At 39.4% G+C, this 14,715-nt stretch overlaps 1 protein-coding gene across 1 annotated transcript in view; it reads right to left on the reverse strand.

Moving 5' to 3' along the window:
* Window positions 1-14,715, reverse strand: part of myo18b (myosin XVIIIB) — an 82,279-nt gene that overhangs the window by 26,515 nt on the left and 41,049 nt on the right. Inside the window, exons 23-30 of the mRNA XM_083983603.1 lie at window positions 13,947-14,090; window positions 12,424-12,513; window positions 11,503-11,622; window positions 7,555-7,684; window positions 4,408-4,532; window positions 4,118-4,272; window positions 3,209-3,332; window positions 1,386-1,586 (exon numbers count right to left, since the gene is read on the reverse strand). Coding sequence (XP_083839729.1) covers window positions 1,386-1,586; window positions 3,209-3,332; window positions 4,118-4,272; window positions 4,408-4,532; window positions 7,555-7,684; window positions 11,503-11,622; window positions 12,424-12,513; window positions 13,947-14,090 — 1,089 coding nt within the window. The remainder of the gene's footprint in view (window positions 1-1,385; window positions 1,587-3,208; window positions 3,333-4,117; window positions 4,273-4,407; window positions 4,533-7,554; window positions 7,685-11,502; window positions 11,623-12,423; window positions 12,514-13,946; window positions 14,091-14,715) is intronic.

Raw genomic sequence — 14,715 nt, forward strand, 5'->3', positions numbered from 1 at the left:
CTCATAAATGTAGTGTGGAAACGCTTCGCTTTAACAAAACTCCTCGTTGTCCCTTTAATTTTTAGGTGATGAGTCTTATTTTAAGTGAAAAGAGATTAGTTTTGACTAGAAATGAGACATTTTGACAAGAAATAAGACAAATATTCTTGGAAAGATTTTGAGTTTTTGCAGTGCACTCTCGCTGACGAATGTGACACAAAGGTTCAGGGTTCAGGTACCAAAATGTGGACTTCACATGAATCAGTACTCGTTACTTTAGTGGGAATTTGGTCGGTACCAATAAAAGTACTGAATTTGGTACCCATCCCTCGCTCCCGGTGGCGGCAGACTTCACCAGCTGGTGCATTGTGGGATTTATACTTCAAGCGCACTGCACTTTTGGTCGTTCGAGAAACAGGACACAGTAGCACACTAGAGCACACAGAGCTCTGACTTTCCGACTTGACGTCATGACAACATCAAAACATGGCGGCCCTCGTCTTAAACAGTTATAATTTAACATTTTTAAGTTATTTGTTGAGGTTTGAATGCATATTTTTTGTGTGTTATTGCAGTAAATGAAATAAATGTATATTAACCTGTGATTGTTGTATTGTGGTCCTCGTATGTAACAGAAATAACGTTTAAAGGGACAACGAGGAGTTTTGTTAAAGTGAAGTGTTTTCACACTACATTTATGAGCCTCCGCACCGTGAAATTCTTTGACCGGCGCAAGACAGACTCATGTTTTCATTCATCAAGAATTAAAGTCAGAGGTTGGAAGACGATCACATACCGTCGTAGTTCCCACCATAAACGGAGATTCGGCGGCGTTATTCTCATGACTCGCCACGAAACCGAAAGTAAAGAAACGCTGGTCGGCTCGCCCAGCATTTCCACCACCACTAATAATAACAAAATAACCATAGAGACAAAACCATAGATTTATCTAAAATGGACCATTAACAAGTGGTAACGGAGATTCATCCACATTAATATCAGACTTTTTTATTGTCACGGAATTTTTCGTTCTGCCGCTGGAGAAACTCCTCGTTGTCCCTTTAACGGTTAGACGGTTATAACATTATATGTGCACTCATCTGCAGCGTCTCCTCTCCTCTTCATTTGCCTCCAAAATAAACATAATTTACTGCTGGATTTATTTTTCGTATTCAGCGATGAGCCACAATAATACGCCAAACTTCCTTCGGGCATCCATGTTTTCTCTCTTCCGAGTTCCTGCAGCGTGAACGCAATGATGTCGGAAGTTGGACATTTCTGAGTTGGGAATTCCGACCTCCGAGTTGTTTTGAACGCAGCATAAGTGCACATAATGGGACAGGACTGTGTGTGTGTGTGTGTGTGTGTGTGTGTGTGTGTGTGTGTGTGTGTGTGTGTGTGGTGACCTGCTGCTGCTGCTGGATGCGGGCCGTCAGCTGGCTGATCTCCTCGCTCCTCTCGCTGCTCTGCGTCTCCAGCAGGCGAAGCTGCTTCTTCAGGTCGGGCAGAGACTCACAGGTCAAGTCCACAGGACGACTGAGGTCACGGATCTGAGCACACAACTCCTCCTTCTGCTTCTGGAGACGCTCCGCCTCCGCCCGGCTCTCCTGCACACACACACACACACACATGGATGGATGGATGGATGGATAGGGGATGGAATGAAAGAGCGATAAGAGTGGCAGAAAGATAGAAAGAGAACAAAAGACAAAACAATAAAACGAATCGTCTTGTTGTTTACAACTACTTCCTGGTAGAAAACCAGCATGAGAACAATAGTGACGGACGAGAGTTTCGCTATATTTATCTAATTTTTCATGTCACTATATCACCGTTTAGACTAATCTGATGTTTGTAAAGTCTATAAAACCAATGATTGGACAAACATTACTATTTACGTGTGCACGTTTATGTAATTAGTCATGGTTATCATAGATTAGCCGGGCTAACGGTTAGCTACCTGTTTAACTTTAATAACTCAGTGACTCAATAAACACTCCATGAAAAAATATTTTCTCCAGCGGATATCTGAGTTCCAACATGACTGAGCTAACTGGAGTAGTTTCATGTCGTGTCCCACAACGGGAGGGTTTTAACAGCTGACGTCCTGCTGTTAGCTTAGCTACCGTTAGCTGTCCCTGTCAGCTGCAGCCACTGATGCTTTCTAGACACCGTGATTCCCCCAAACTGAATAAATACAACACATAGCAACACAAAACACACACACAGAAATAGTAATGTTTCTTCAATCATTTCAGATTTGTCTAAACGGTGATAGGGCGTGAAAAATATGATATATAGCTAAACTCTCGTTCGTTACTATTGATCTCATTCACATTACAGCTGGTTTTCTACCCGGAAGTAGAATGTAAACAACAAGGAGATTCAGTCTATAGACAAGTAGAATGATAGATAGATAAAATGATAGAACAATGGGTACTGTAGATAGATCAATAGTATGATAAACAGAACAAAAGATGAAATGAACGATAGATAGATAGAACGATAGAACGATAGATAGAGATAGAACGATAGATAGATAGAACGATAGATAGATAGATAGAACGATAGATAGATAGATAGATAGATAGAACGATAGATAGATAGATAGAACGATAGATAGAACGATAGATAGATAGATAGATAGATAGAACGATAGATAGATAGATAGATAGAACGATAGATAGATAGAACGATAGATAGATAGATAGATAGATAGATAGATAGATAGATAGATAGATAGATAGATAGATAGATAGATAGATAGATAGATAGATAGATAGATAGATAGATAGATGTTTGTCACATCAGGATCTGAATAAAGACTCAGCAGCTTCTTCTTCTTCTTCTTTTCACTGAGCTGAAAACTGAACATGTTCTGTTTTCTACATGAACTCAGTGTTTGTTTATTCAAGGACGAACGTCTCTTCTCTTCTCTCTGCTGTTTCCTGTCTCTGCCCTTTCACAATAAGAGTATACAGTGCTTCTTTTTAAAAAAAAATGTTTTGTCTTTATGTAAAGCACATTGAGTTGCCTTGGTATGAAATGCGCTATATAAATAAAGATGCCTTGCCTTGCCTTGCCTACAATGCCTGGTTACTATGGATGCACTGTGGTACTGTAAAGGAAGGAATCGACTTTAATGGACATATTCAGACCACAGCTTCAGTCTGTATGTGAATGCAGCTCAGTGCAGAGCACAAACACACACACACACACACACACTCACCTGGAGGTCGCGGCGCAGTTTGTAGATCTCGGCCCCGAGCGCTGTGTTTTCCAGGAAGGATTTGTCTTTCTGCTCCCTCTCACTGTCGGCTTCCTCCAGAGCCTGAGTCAGCTCACTGTCAAACCTGCACACACACACAACAACACAGAGAGAAAAACTTGTTCCTTTGCTCATATCAAGTTCAAATAACAAAACAAACAATTCCGACTAAACACAACGAGACTCTGCAGCAGTTACAGAAGATCTCAAGTCACATATGCATTAACTTTTTGACAGTCTATTAACTCATTTGGTGCCAAAAACGTCCTCCCAGGATGGTGAATTTGGAGAAAACATGCAGTATTCAAATGAGGATAACTAAAAGGTGGAACAAGGTACGAATTCACTCATTTTCCTGGTGAAAGTAGAGAGTCTCCCCTTTCATGAGCTGTAGTTTCTATTGTACAATGAGGTGCAATGAAATAAACTAAACTAAACTAAACTAAACTAAACTCAACTCAACTCAACTACTAAACTCAACAAAACTAAACTCAACTAAGTTAAACTCAACTAAACTCAACAAAACTAAACTCAACTAAGTTAAACTCAACTAAACTCAACAAAACTCCACTCAACTCAACAAAACTAAACTCAACTAAACTAAACTCGACAAAACTCAACTCAACTCAACTAAACTCAACTCAACTAAGCTCAACTCAACAAAATCAACTCAACTCAACTAAGCTCAACTCAACAAAACTCAACATCTAAACCGAGTTGAGTAGAGTTGTAACTGGTAGTGGAAAGGGGCAAAGTAATGGTAACTGGTAGTGGAAACCCTGCTTTACATCATTTTCTGATGCGATACACCTAGATGCATCTAAACACACTGATGGAAACATGGCCAGGTGCACACACACACACACACACCTCCTCTGCTTGCGCTCCAGCTCGTGCATGCGTCCCTGCAGGCTGTCGGTCAGGACTCGTGCGTCCTGGAGGTCGGAGGTGACGCGGCGGCCATGACGCTTCAGCTCCGTCACGCTCCTCCTGGCCTGTTCCAGCTGGGCCTGCAGCGCCGACACCTACACACACACACACACACACACACACACACACACACACACACACACACACACACACACACAGGGACAGGGTGTTATCTCTAATCCTCCGTCCTCTCCGTCCTCCTCGTCCTCCTCGTCCTCCTCCTTCGTCACCTTGGAGTCGAGCTGTTGTCTCGTCTCTCGCTCCGACTCCAGCTTCTCCTCCGTCTGCTTCAGCCGCCTGCGGACGAACTCCACCTCCGTCTGGCTGCACTCCAGCTGCAGCACCAGCTCGCTCTCTGGGGGGGGGGGGCAGAGGGTAGGGGGGGGGCAGAGAGGTCAGGGGTCATGACAGGTCGGCTGACATTTATCTGTGGCTGTGTCCGAAATCACCCCCTACTCACTATATAGTGACCAGGCCATGTTGTAGTGGTGTCCGAATGTTAGTGATTATTAATGTTCACTATATAGGACGAATCTCCTTGTTGTTTACAACTACTTCCTGGTAGAAAACCAGCATGAGAACAATAGTGACGGACGAGAGTTTCTCTATATTTATCTCATTTTTCATGTCACTATATCACCGTTTAGACTAATCTGATGTTTGTAAAGTTTATAAAACCAATGATTGGACAAACATTACTATTTCTGTGTGCACGTTTTTGTAATTAGTCATGGTTATCATAGATTAGCCGGGCTAACGGTTAGCTACCTGTTTAACTTTAATAACTCAGTGACTCAATAAACACTCCATGAAAAAATATTTTCTCCAGCGGATATCTGAGTTCCAACATGACTGAGCTAACTGGAGTAGTTTCATGTCGTGTCCCACAACGGGAGGGTTTTAACAGCTGACGTCCTGCTGTTAGCTTAGCTACCGTTAGCTGTCCCTGTCAGCTGCAGCCACTGATGCTTTCTAGACACCGTGATTCCCCCAAACTGAATAAATACAACACATAGCAACACAAAACACACACACAGAAATAGTAATGTTTCTTCAATCATTTCAGATTTGTCTAAACGGTGATAGGGAGTGAAAAATATGATATATAGCTAAACTCTCGTTCGTTACTATTGATCTCATTCAAATTACAGCTGGTTTTCTACCAGGAAGTAGAATGTAAACAACAAGGAGATTTTTTTTTTTTTTTTTTTCAGTTTCAGTTTATTCAGTTTATTCGATCAGCATTTCCCCCCCCCCCCCCCCCCCCCCCCCCCCTTCTCCACAGGTAAAATTTACTAAATGTACACAAGTGCTTACTGTACATGTGATGAGGGGTGCTGATCGAAAAGGTGTAGGCTGAAGCCTAGGCTTATTATGCCTACCCTTTTTACCAAAACAAAAAAAGAGGTAAAGAGAGAGAAAAAAAACAAAAACAAAAAAACAACAATCAATCCCGAAACTATTTCAACAAGGCAACTTTTACATTAGAGTTTAAATCAAACAAGCATTTGGCGCTCATAACAAATCTATATATTCTTTAAGTACCTTGGATTTAAACATTTTGATTCGGTCTATAGTGACTGAATCTATCCCACAATTCACCACAAAATGTAGTGAGCATCCGATGGTCACTAACCGGAGCAAGATATCCCATCATGCATTGCGGTCACGGATCGACGCCGTTAACACCATAGACATATAAAGAGTAGACGCCGCATCGGACGCTGGGCCATGGATGTATTATATTAACTGAATGTTGAATGTTGTTTAAAACTATGTGGGTTTGATTGAACATCTTTGATGCTTAAATATATATATTACCGCTTAATATATTGCTTTACTCCTCTACACCGGCCGTTACCATGGTACCTGCACCGGCCGTTACGATCTCGGTCGGAACGTTTTAATTACGCGACGTAATACGTCATTAACTGTGCGGCGGAGTAGTGTCCGAAAGTGTTTTTTTATTTGACCAGTGAGTCACTATATAGTCACTATATTGAATTCACTATATAGGGAGTAGGGAGGAGGGAATGAGGGAGTGATTTCAGACACAACCTGTCACTTTGGTTTTTACCAGTTTTACAAGAGGTCAACGATGACGTTTCTTCCTGGAGAATCACCAGACCATCAAATATTGTTCTTCATTTATCCGTCTGTAACTCCTTAACTCAGATCTGTCCATCTGTTTTCTATTTATTGTATCGTTTAATCGAATTTTGATGTTTTTGCTCATCAAAAACATCATCATTTTATCACAGTCAGTCTTTCTGTATTTGTTTAAACTGGTTATGTATAATAGGAGACAGCGGAACATTATTACCTTTTGCTTTATACACGCCATTCACTTAATTACCCAGTTTATGGGGTAATTAAGTCTTCTTTTAGCTCGTGTTTGTTTTTCTATTGTTCAACATTTGATCATTTTATCACAGTTGATCTTTCTGTGTTTGAATTGAAACTCGATTGATTATGTAATCAGTTCTGGTGCAGTTACAGTATAATAAGGAGGCCGCAGAACATATTACCTTTGCCTTTATACACACAATTTACTTAATTACCCAATTTATGGAGTAATTAACATGAAACATGCCACTAATGATCAATTACCATAGTTTTTAATTCATTACTTTCAAATTAAGACCAGAAACATCAATTTCTACAACAATTTAAACCTTTTTCAATTAATTTGAATGTATGAAATACGTGGAAAACCTTACAATAAGTTGTTTTGTTTTGATTTGTTGACTAAAATCTAAATAATTTCGGCCGTTTTTAACAAACTAATGTTAAATATGCTCTGGCTGCAGCTTCTCATGTGTGTTATTCTTTGTTGGTTGTGTTTCACTTTGTCATTTTCAGCTCAGAGAAACTGTGTTTTTTCAACATTTTATAGACTAATGACGAAAAAAAGAGATAAACGAAGCTTTAATCAATAATAAAAATGATAACTTTATCATTAGGTGTGACCGACATTTGATAATTTTATCAGAGTGAATCTCTGTGTGTGTGTGTGTGTGAGCTGGTTATGACAGTATCTAACGGCCTCAGAGGGAGGAAGCAGCTCTGGCTCTGATGGAGCAGAACGTGATATTACACCTCTGAGCTTCTGCATCACTGATTTATTACATTTATGAGTTTGAACGACCAATAAAAACACCTGAAGCTCCAGAACCACCGACGCTCAGACTCAGTTTATACAAGAGAACAAACCTCGTCGACAGTTGACTGGTTAAAGAGAAAAAAGACTGTAAATGTGACGTTTTTTTATATTAAATGATGAGCTGAGCATCGTCCACTGTGTAACCCATGGCAACAGCAGCAGCAGCAGCAGCAGCAGAGGGATGGACCACAGTGAGGAGACATGTTGTTGTTACCTGTCGCTGCTCCTCCTCCTCCTCCTCCTCCTCCTCCTCTCTGGCTCTCCGCCGTCTGAACTTTCTGCTTCTCCTCCTCCAGCTGCTTCTCCAGCGTTTCCATGGCGACCTTACACTGGTCCAGACGAGCCTGAGAGGAGACGACGGCAACAGACAACTGTCACTGTAGCAGGAAGTAATAGATTACTGGGTAACACTTTACAATAAGGTACACAACATTAGAACTAATGAGTAACTAGTTACTGAGGAACTAAGTTAAACAATATTAGAGTAGGTACTCATTTTGATGTCTCACTTTACTTTAGGGAAATAGTATGTTCCTCATTAGTTCCTCAGTAACTATTTATTAGTTCCTAGTTCCTTATTAGTTCCTCAGTAACTATTTATTAGTTCCTAGTTAGTTCCTTATTAGTTCCTCAGTAACTATTTATTAGTTCCTAGTTAGTTCCTTATTAGTTCCTCAGTAACTACTCATTAGTTCCTCTGTAACTACTCATTAGTTCCTCAATAGCTACTCATTAGTTCCTCAGTAACTACTCACTACTCATTAGTTCCTCAGTAACTACTCATTAGTTCCTCAGTAACTACTCATTAGTTCCTCAGTAACTACTCATTAGTTCCTCAGTAACTATTTATTAGTTCCTAGTTAGTTCCTTATTAGTTCCTCAGTAACTATTTATTAGTTCCTAGTTCCTTATTAGTTCCTCAGTAACTATTTATTAGTTCCTAGTTAGTTCCTTATTAGTTCCTCAGTAACTATTTATTAGTTCCTAGTTAGTTCCTATTAGTTCCTCAGTAACTACTCATTAGTTCCTCAGTAACTACTCATTAGTTCCTCTGTAACTACTCATTAGTTCCTCTGTAACTACTCATTAGTTCCTCAATAGCTACTCATTAGTTCCTCAGTAACTACTCATTAGTTCCTCAGTAACTACTCATTAGTTCCTCAGTAACTACTCATTAGTTCCTCAGTAACTATTTATTAGTTCCTAGTTAGTTCCTTATTAGTTCCTCAGTAACTATTTATTAGTTCCTAGTTCCTTATTAGTTCCTCAGTAACTATTTATTAGTTCCTAGTTAGTTCCTTATTAGTTCCTCAGTAACTATTTATTAGTTCCTAGTTAGTTCCTATTAGTTCCTCAGTAACTACTCATTAGTTCCTCAGTAACTACTCATTAGTTCCTCTGTAACTACTCATTAGTTCCTCTGTAACTACTCATTAGTTCCTCTGTAACTACTCATTAGTTCCTCAATAGCTACTCATTAGTTCCTCAGTAACTACTCATTAGTTCCTCAGTAACTACTCATTAGTTCCTCAGTAACTACTCATTAGTTCCTCAGTAACTATTTATTAGTTCCTAGTTAGTTCCTTATTAGTTCCTCAGTAACTATTTATTAGTTCCTAGTTAGTTCCTCATTAGTTCCTCAGTAACTATTTATTAGTTCCTTATTAGTTCCTCAGTAACTACTCATTAGTTCCTCTGTAACTACTCATTAGTTCCTCAATAGCTACTCATTAGTTCCTCTGTAACTACTCATTAGTTCCTCAATAGCTACTCATTAGTTCCTCAGTAACTACTCATTAGTTCCTCAGTAACTACTCATTAGTTCCTCAGTAACTATTTATTAGTTCCTAGTTAGTTCCTTATTAGTTCCTCAGTAACTATTTATTAGTTCCTAGTTAGTTCCTCATTAGTTCCTCAGTAACTATTTATTAGTTCCTAGTTAGTTCCTTATTAGTTCCTCAGTAACTACTCATTAGTTCCTCTGTAACTACTCATTAGTTCCTCAATAGCTACTCATTAGTTCCTCAGTAACTACTCATTAGTTCCTCAGTAACTACTCATTAGTTCCTCATTAGTTCCTCAGTAACTATTTATTAGTTCCTAGTTAGTTCCTTATTAGTTCCTCAGTAACTACTCATTAGTTCCTCAATAGCTACTCATTAGTTCCTCAGTAACTACTCATTAGTTCCTCAGTAACTACTCATTAGTTCCTCATTAGTTCCTCAGTAACTACTCATTAGTTCCTCAGTAACTACTCATTAGTTCCTCAATAGTTACTCATTAGTTCCTCAGTAACTACTCATTAGTTCCTCAGTAACTACTCATTAGTTCCTCAATAGCTACTCATTAGTTCCTCAGTAACTACTCATTAGTTCCTCAGTAACTACTCATTAGTTCCTCATTAGTTCCTCAGTAACTACTCAATAGTTACTCATTAGTTCCTCAGTAACTACTCATTAGTTCCTCATTAGTTCCTCAGTAACTACTCATTAGTTCCTCAGTAACTACTCATTAGTTCCTCAGTAACTACTCATTAGTTCCTCATTAGTTCCTCAGTAAATACTCATTAGTTCCTTATTAGTTCCTCAGTAACTACTCATTAGTTCCTCAGTAACTACTCATTAGTTCCTCAGTAACTACTCATTAGTTCCTCATTAGTTCCTCAGTAACTACTCATTAGTTCCTCAGTAACTACTCATTAGTTCCTCATTAGTTCCTCAGTAACTACTCATTAGTTCCTCAGTAACTACTCATTAGTTCCTCAGTAACTACTCATTAGTTCCTCAGTAACTACTCTTAGTTCCTCATTAGTTCCTCAGTAACTACTCATTAGTTCCTCAGTAACTACTCTTAGTTCCTCATTAGTTCCTCAGTAACTACTCATTAGTTCCTCAGTAACTACTCATTAGTTCCTCAGTAACTACTCATTAGTTCCTCATTAGTTCCTCAGTAACTACTCATTAGTTCCTTATTAGTTCCTCAGTAACTACTCATTAGTTCCTCAGTAACTACTCATTAGTTCCTCAGTAACTACTCATTAGTTCCTCATTAGTTCCTCAGTAACTACTAATTAGTTCCTCAGTAACTACTCATTAGTTCCTCATTAGTTCCTCAGTAACTACTCATTAGTTCCTCAGTAACTACTCTTAGTTCCTCATTAGTTCCTCAGTAACTACTCTTAGTTCCTCATTAGTTCCTCAGTAACTACTCATTAGTTCCTCAGTAACTACTATTAGTTCCTCATTAGTTCCTCAGTAACTACTCATTAGTTCCTCAGTAACTACTCTTAGTTCCTCATTAGTTCCTCAGTAACTACTCATTAGTTCCTCAGTAACTACTCTTAGTTCCTCATTAGTTCCTCAGTAACTACTATTAGTTCCTCAGTAACTACTCTTAGTTCCTCATTAGTTCCTCAGTAACTACTCATTAGTTCCTCAGTAACTACTATTAGTTCCTCAGTAACTACTCATTAGTTCCTCAGTAACTACTCTTAGTTCCTCATTAGTTCCTCAGTAACTACTCATTAGTTCCTCAGTAACTACTCTTAGTTCCTCATTAGTTCCTCAGTAACTACTCATTAGTTCCTCAGTAACTACTCATTAGTTCCTCATTAGTTCCTCAGTAACTACTCATTAGTTCCTTATTAGTTCCTCAGTAACTACTCATTAGTTCCTCAGTAACTACTCATTAGTTCCTCAGTAACTACTCATTAGTTCCTCATTAGTTCCTCAGTAACTACTCATTAGTTCCTCAGTAACTACTCATTAGTTCTTCACTAACTACTCATTAGTTCTTCACTAACTACTCATTAGTTCCTCAGTAACTACTCATTAGTTCCTCATTAGTTCCTCAGTAACTACTCATTAGTTCCTCAGTAACTACTCTTAGTTCCTCATTAGTTCCTCAGTAACTACTCTTAGTTCCTCATTAGTTCCTCAGTAACTACTCATTAGTTCCTCAGTAACTACTCATTAGTTCCTCATTAGTTCCTCAGTAACTACTCATTAGTTCCTCAGTAACTACTCATTAGTTCCTCATTAGTTCCTCAGTAACTACTCATGAGTTCCTTATTAGTTCCTCATTAGTTCCTCAGTAACTACTCTAATTGTTGAGTACCTTACTGTAAAGTACAGATTACAGATTACTTTCCCCCCCTCGGTACCTGCAGGTCTTTGTTTTCTCTGCTGAGTCGGAGTCGCTCCGCTCGCTCCACGTCCAGCGCCTGTCCCACCGCATCGCCACGGAAACGCTCGTCACTCAGCTCCGATGTCACCGCGGTAACCTGCAGACGGGGAACGACAGCGTGAAGACCTCGCCGTGTGTGTGTGTGTTAGTGTGTCTCTGTGTGTGTGTGTGTGTGTGTTAGTGTGTGTGTGTGTGTGTAAGTAAGTAAGTAAGTTTAATCTATATAGCACTTTTCATAGATAAAATCACAAAGTGCTTTACAACAAGGATACAATGCAATAAAATACAGTACAGAGATCACAACAAAATATACATAACAGCACAATTACAGGTAACTTTTCTCTGGGTTTATTTCCCTAACAAGATGTATCATTGGTTTTGAGTACCTGTGATCTGCTTCATATGGTTTCTACTGCCCCTTTCTGTTGCCTCTTTCTGGAGCTCTAGCAGGCACAGGTCATTTGGCCAATCAGAAGAGAGAATGAGAACCTCTCCTCTGGTTGGCTGACTGTTTTAGAGTGGCATGTGGTCGGGCCAATCACAGGCAAGTAACTGAAACCTAAGCTGCATTCATAAAAATTGGAAAAAAAAAAACAACTGGTCACGGTGGGCGGAGTTACCTTGTGTGTGACATCACAGAAAGGAGGAAGTGCTATCTGCTCGTCTTAAAGAGACAGTTCCTACAAATGGGCGGTGTGTGTTTCTCCGTTTATGACCAGTTTGATGCATGGGGCAGTATATACGTGGCCCAGAGACCTCCCCAAGCACGAAAAAATAACCACAATCACATTTTTCATGCCATGGGGCCTTTAAGTTCTTTCTTATGTGTGTGTGTGTGTGTGTGTGTGTGTGTGTGTGTGTGTGTGTGTGTGTGTGTGTGTGTGTGTAGCTCAGTTACCTTGGTCTCCAGGCCGTCGGCCGTCTGCCTCAGCTCGTTCCGCTCCTTCTCCGACTTCTCCAGTCGTCGCCTCAGAGCAGAAACTTCGTCCTGACGGAAACAGACGAACACAACGACTCTTTGAAATCCAACTCTGTCTCACTACGTTTGGTTTTGTTCTTTGTTTTTGTTCTACGAGACGTTTGTTCGCTGCCTTCGTTTAAAACGTCTCATCTCTATTTTGTGTAACTCTGATCAGCAGCGGCGACTGATCAATCGTCTGTTTGTTGATTCATGTTCAGTGTTTTTATCGTCTGTTAGAAACATCTTCAGCAGTCAGAAACAATGTCACTCTGTGTTGTGTAGAGAGCAGGATGAGAGCTGCCACTTAAGAGTAACATTTTGGTAACACTTTATAATAAGTACACACTGTTAAGCATTAGTTAAAGGGATAGTTCAACATTTTGGCAAATAGGCCCATTGCCATAACCCCTATAGTCATAGCAGTAGGTTCGTTACCTTTAATTGTCGGTGCAAGCTGTTTTTAGAACGGTGGAGCAGAGCCGTGAGCTGCTCAGAGCTACGCTACGGAGGCTCATTATGGGATTTCTTTGGTTTCCCTCATCAAACTCATCAAATACACAATCCAACAACTCCACAACGCTCTGGTGGACAAGTTGTCAGCTGCACATTCACCACGCTATGAGATAATAACACAACGTTACCACACAGAGTTGTTTTAGAGGGAAATACAGAGACTGTTGATGAAAAACTGTCCCTGAAGGCAACGTGCATCAGTGGTTTTGCATGACTTTCCCTCTAAAACAACTCTGTGTGGTAACGTTGTGTTATTATCTCATAGCGTGGTGAATGTGCAGGTCACAACTTGTCCACCAGAGCATTGTGGAGTTGTTGGATTGTGTATTTGATGAGTTTGATGAGGGAAACCAAGAAATCCCATAATGAGCCTCTGTAGCGTAGCTCTGAGCAGAGGGAAACCAAGAAATCGAACCTACTGCTGTGACTATAGGGATGGGCCAATTTGCCAAACATGTTGAACTATCCCTTTAATCATTAAATACTGAGTTCATCATTAATAACACATGAATACTAATTAGTATGTAGTTTATAAATACAGTTAAAATGCTTTACTCATCATTGATAAGCACTAACTGTATTTATAAACTACACACTAATGAGTATTCATGTGTTATAAATGAAGAATTCAGTATTTATTAATGTTAACTAATGCTTAATAGTGTGTATTTATTATAAAGTGTTACCGCTCTGTTTTTCAGAGTAATACTTTTTTCTGTTTTTCGGGATTTTAAATCTTGTTAAGTCAGATAAAAAAAGACAAAATATGAATTACTCTGAAAAACTGAGCTTTTTTTTTAAATTTTTTTAAGTGAATGCAGTACACCCTTACAATTAAATAAAGTTTTATCCATTTGAAACAAAGGTTAGACCTCCACTGTGCAGACATGTGGTCCAGACCAGTGAGTGCTCAGATCTCCGATGTGGCCCTGAATGCACCGTCGTACCTCTTTGGCTCGCAGCCTCTCGTTGTCCATGTTGACGTCGAGCAGAGGACGAACTCGGCAGAAAAGTTTCCACCAGCTCCACTTGGCCACGACCCTCAGAGCTCGGAGGTTCCTCTGGAGACAGCTGACGGCCATCTGCTGCACCTGCACACACAAACACAAACAGACACACACGGACACACACGGACACACACACACACACACACACGGACACACACGGACACACGGGGAAACTGCTTTAACATGAAACACTGAATGTGAACTCCTCTTTTAAAATAAAAGCAGCAGCAGGTGAATTAAATCACACAGGTTCATGAATCATAGCTTCATTTTAAAGCTGCTACATTAACACAGTTCATAATTTATGGGGTAATTTATATGTGACTTGCTCTATTTTATGATTTTTTTTAAATGTAAAGTGTCTGAGCATTTGTAAAAGCGCTTACAAATAAAATGTATTATTATTATTATTATTATTATTATTATATGAAACATGCCACAGATTATCATTTAATATCTTCTTATTCTTCTGTCTTTAGGTTTGCATTTTCAAATCAGACCAGCAAAATTCATTTTCTAAAAGACTCTAAACATATTTCTAATTAATTTGAATCTATGAACTTAGAATAAGGTTGTTTTTGTCACACAATAATGTTAAATATTCTCTGGTTGCAGCTCCTCACATGTGTTTTTCTTCATTGGTTGTGTTTGAGTTTGTCACTTTAGGCTCAGAGAAACTGTGTTGTTTTTTAACATTTTATAGATTAAT

Source organism: Trachurus trachurus, assembly GCF_905171665.1.
Source record: "Trachurus trachurus genome assembly, chromosome: 12".
Taxonomy (NCBI): domain Eukaryota; kingdom Metazoa; phylum Chordata; class Actinopteri; order Carangiformes; family Carangidae; genus Trachurus; species Trachurus trachurus.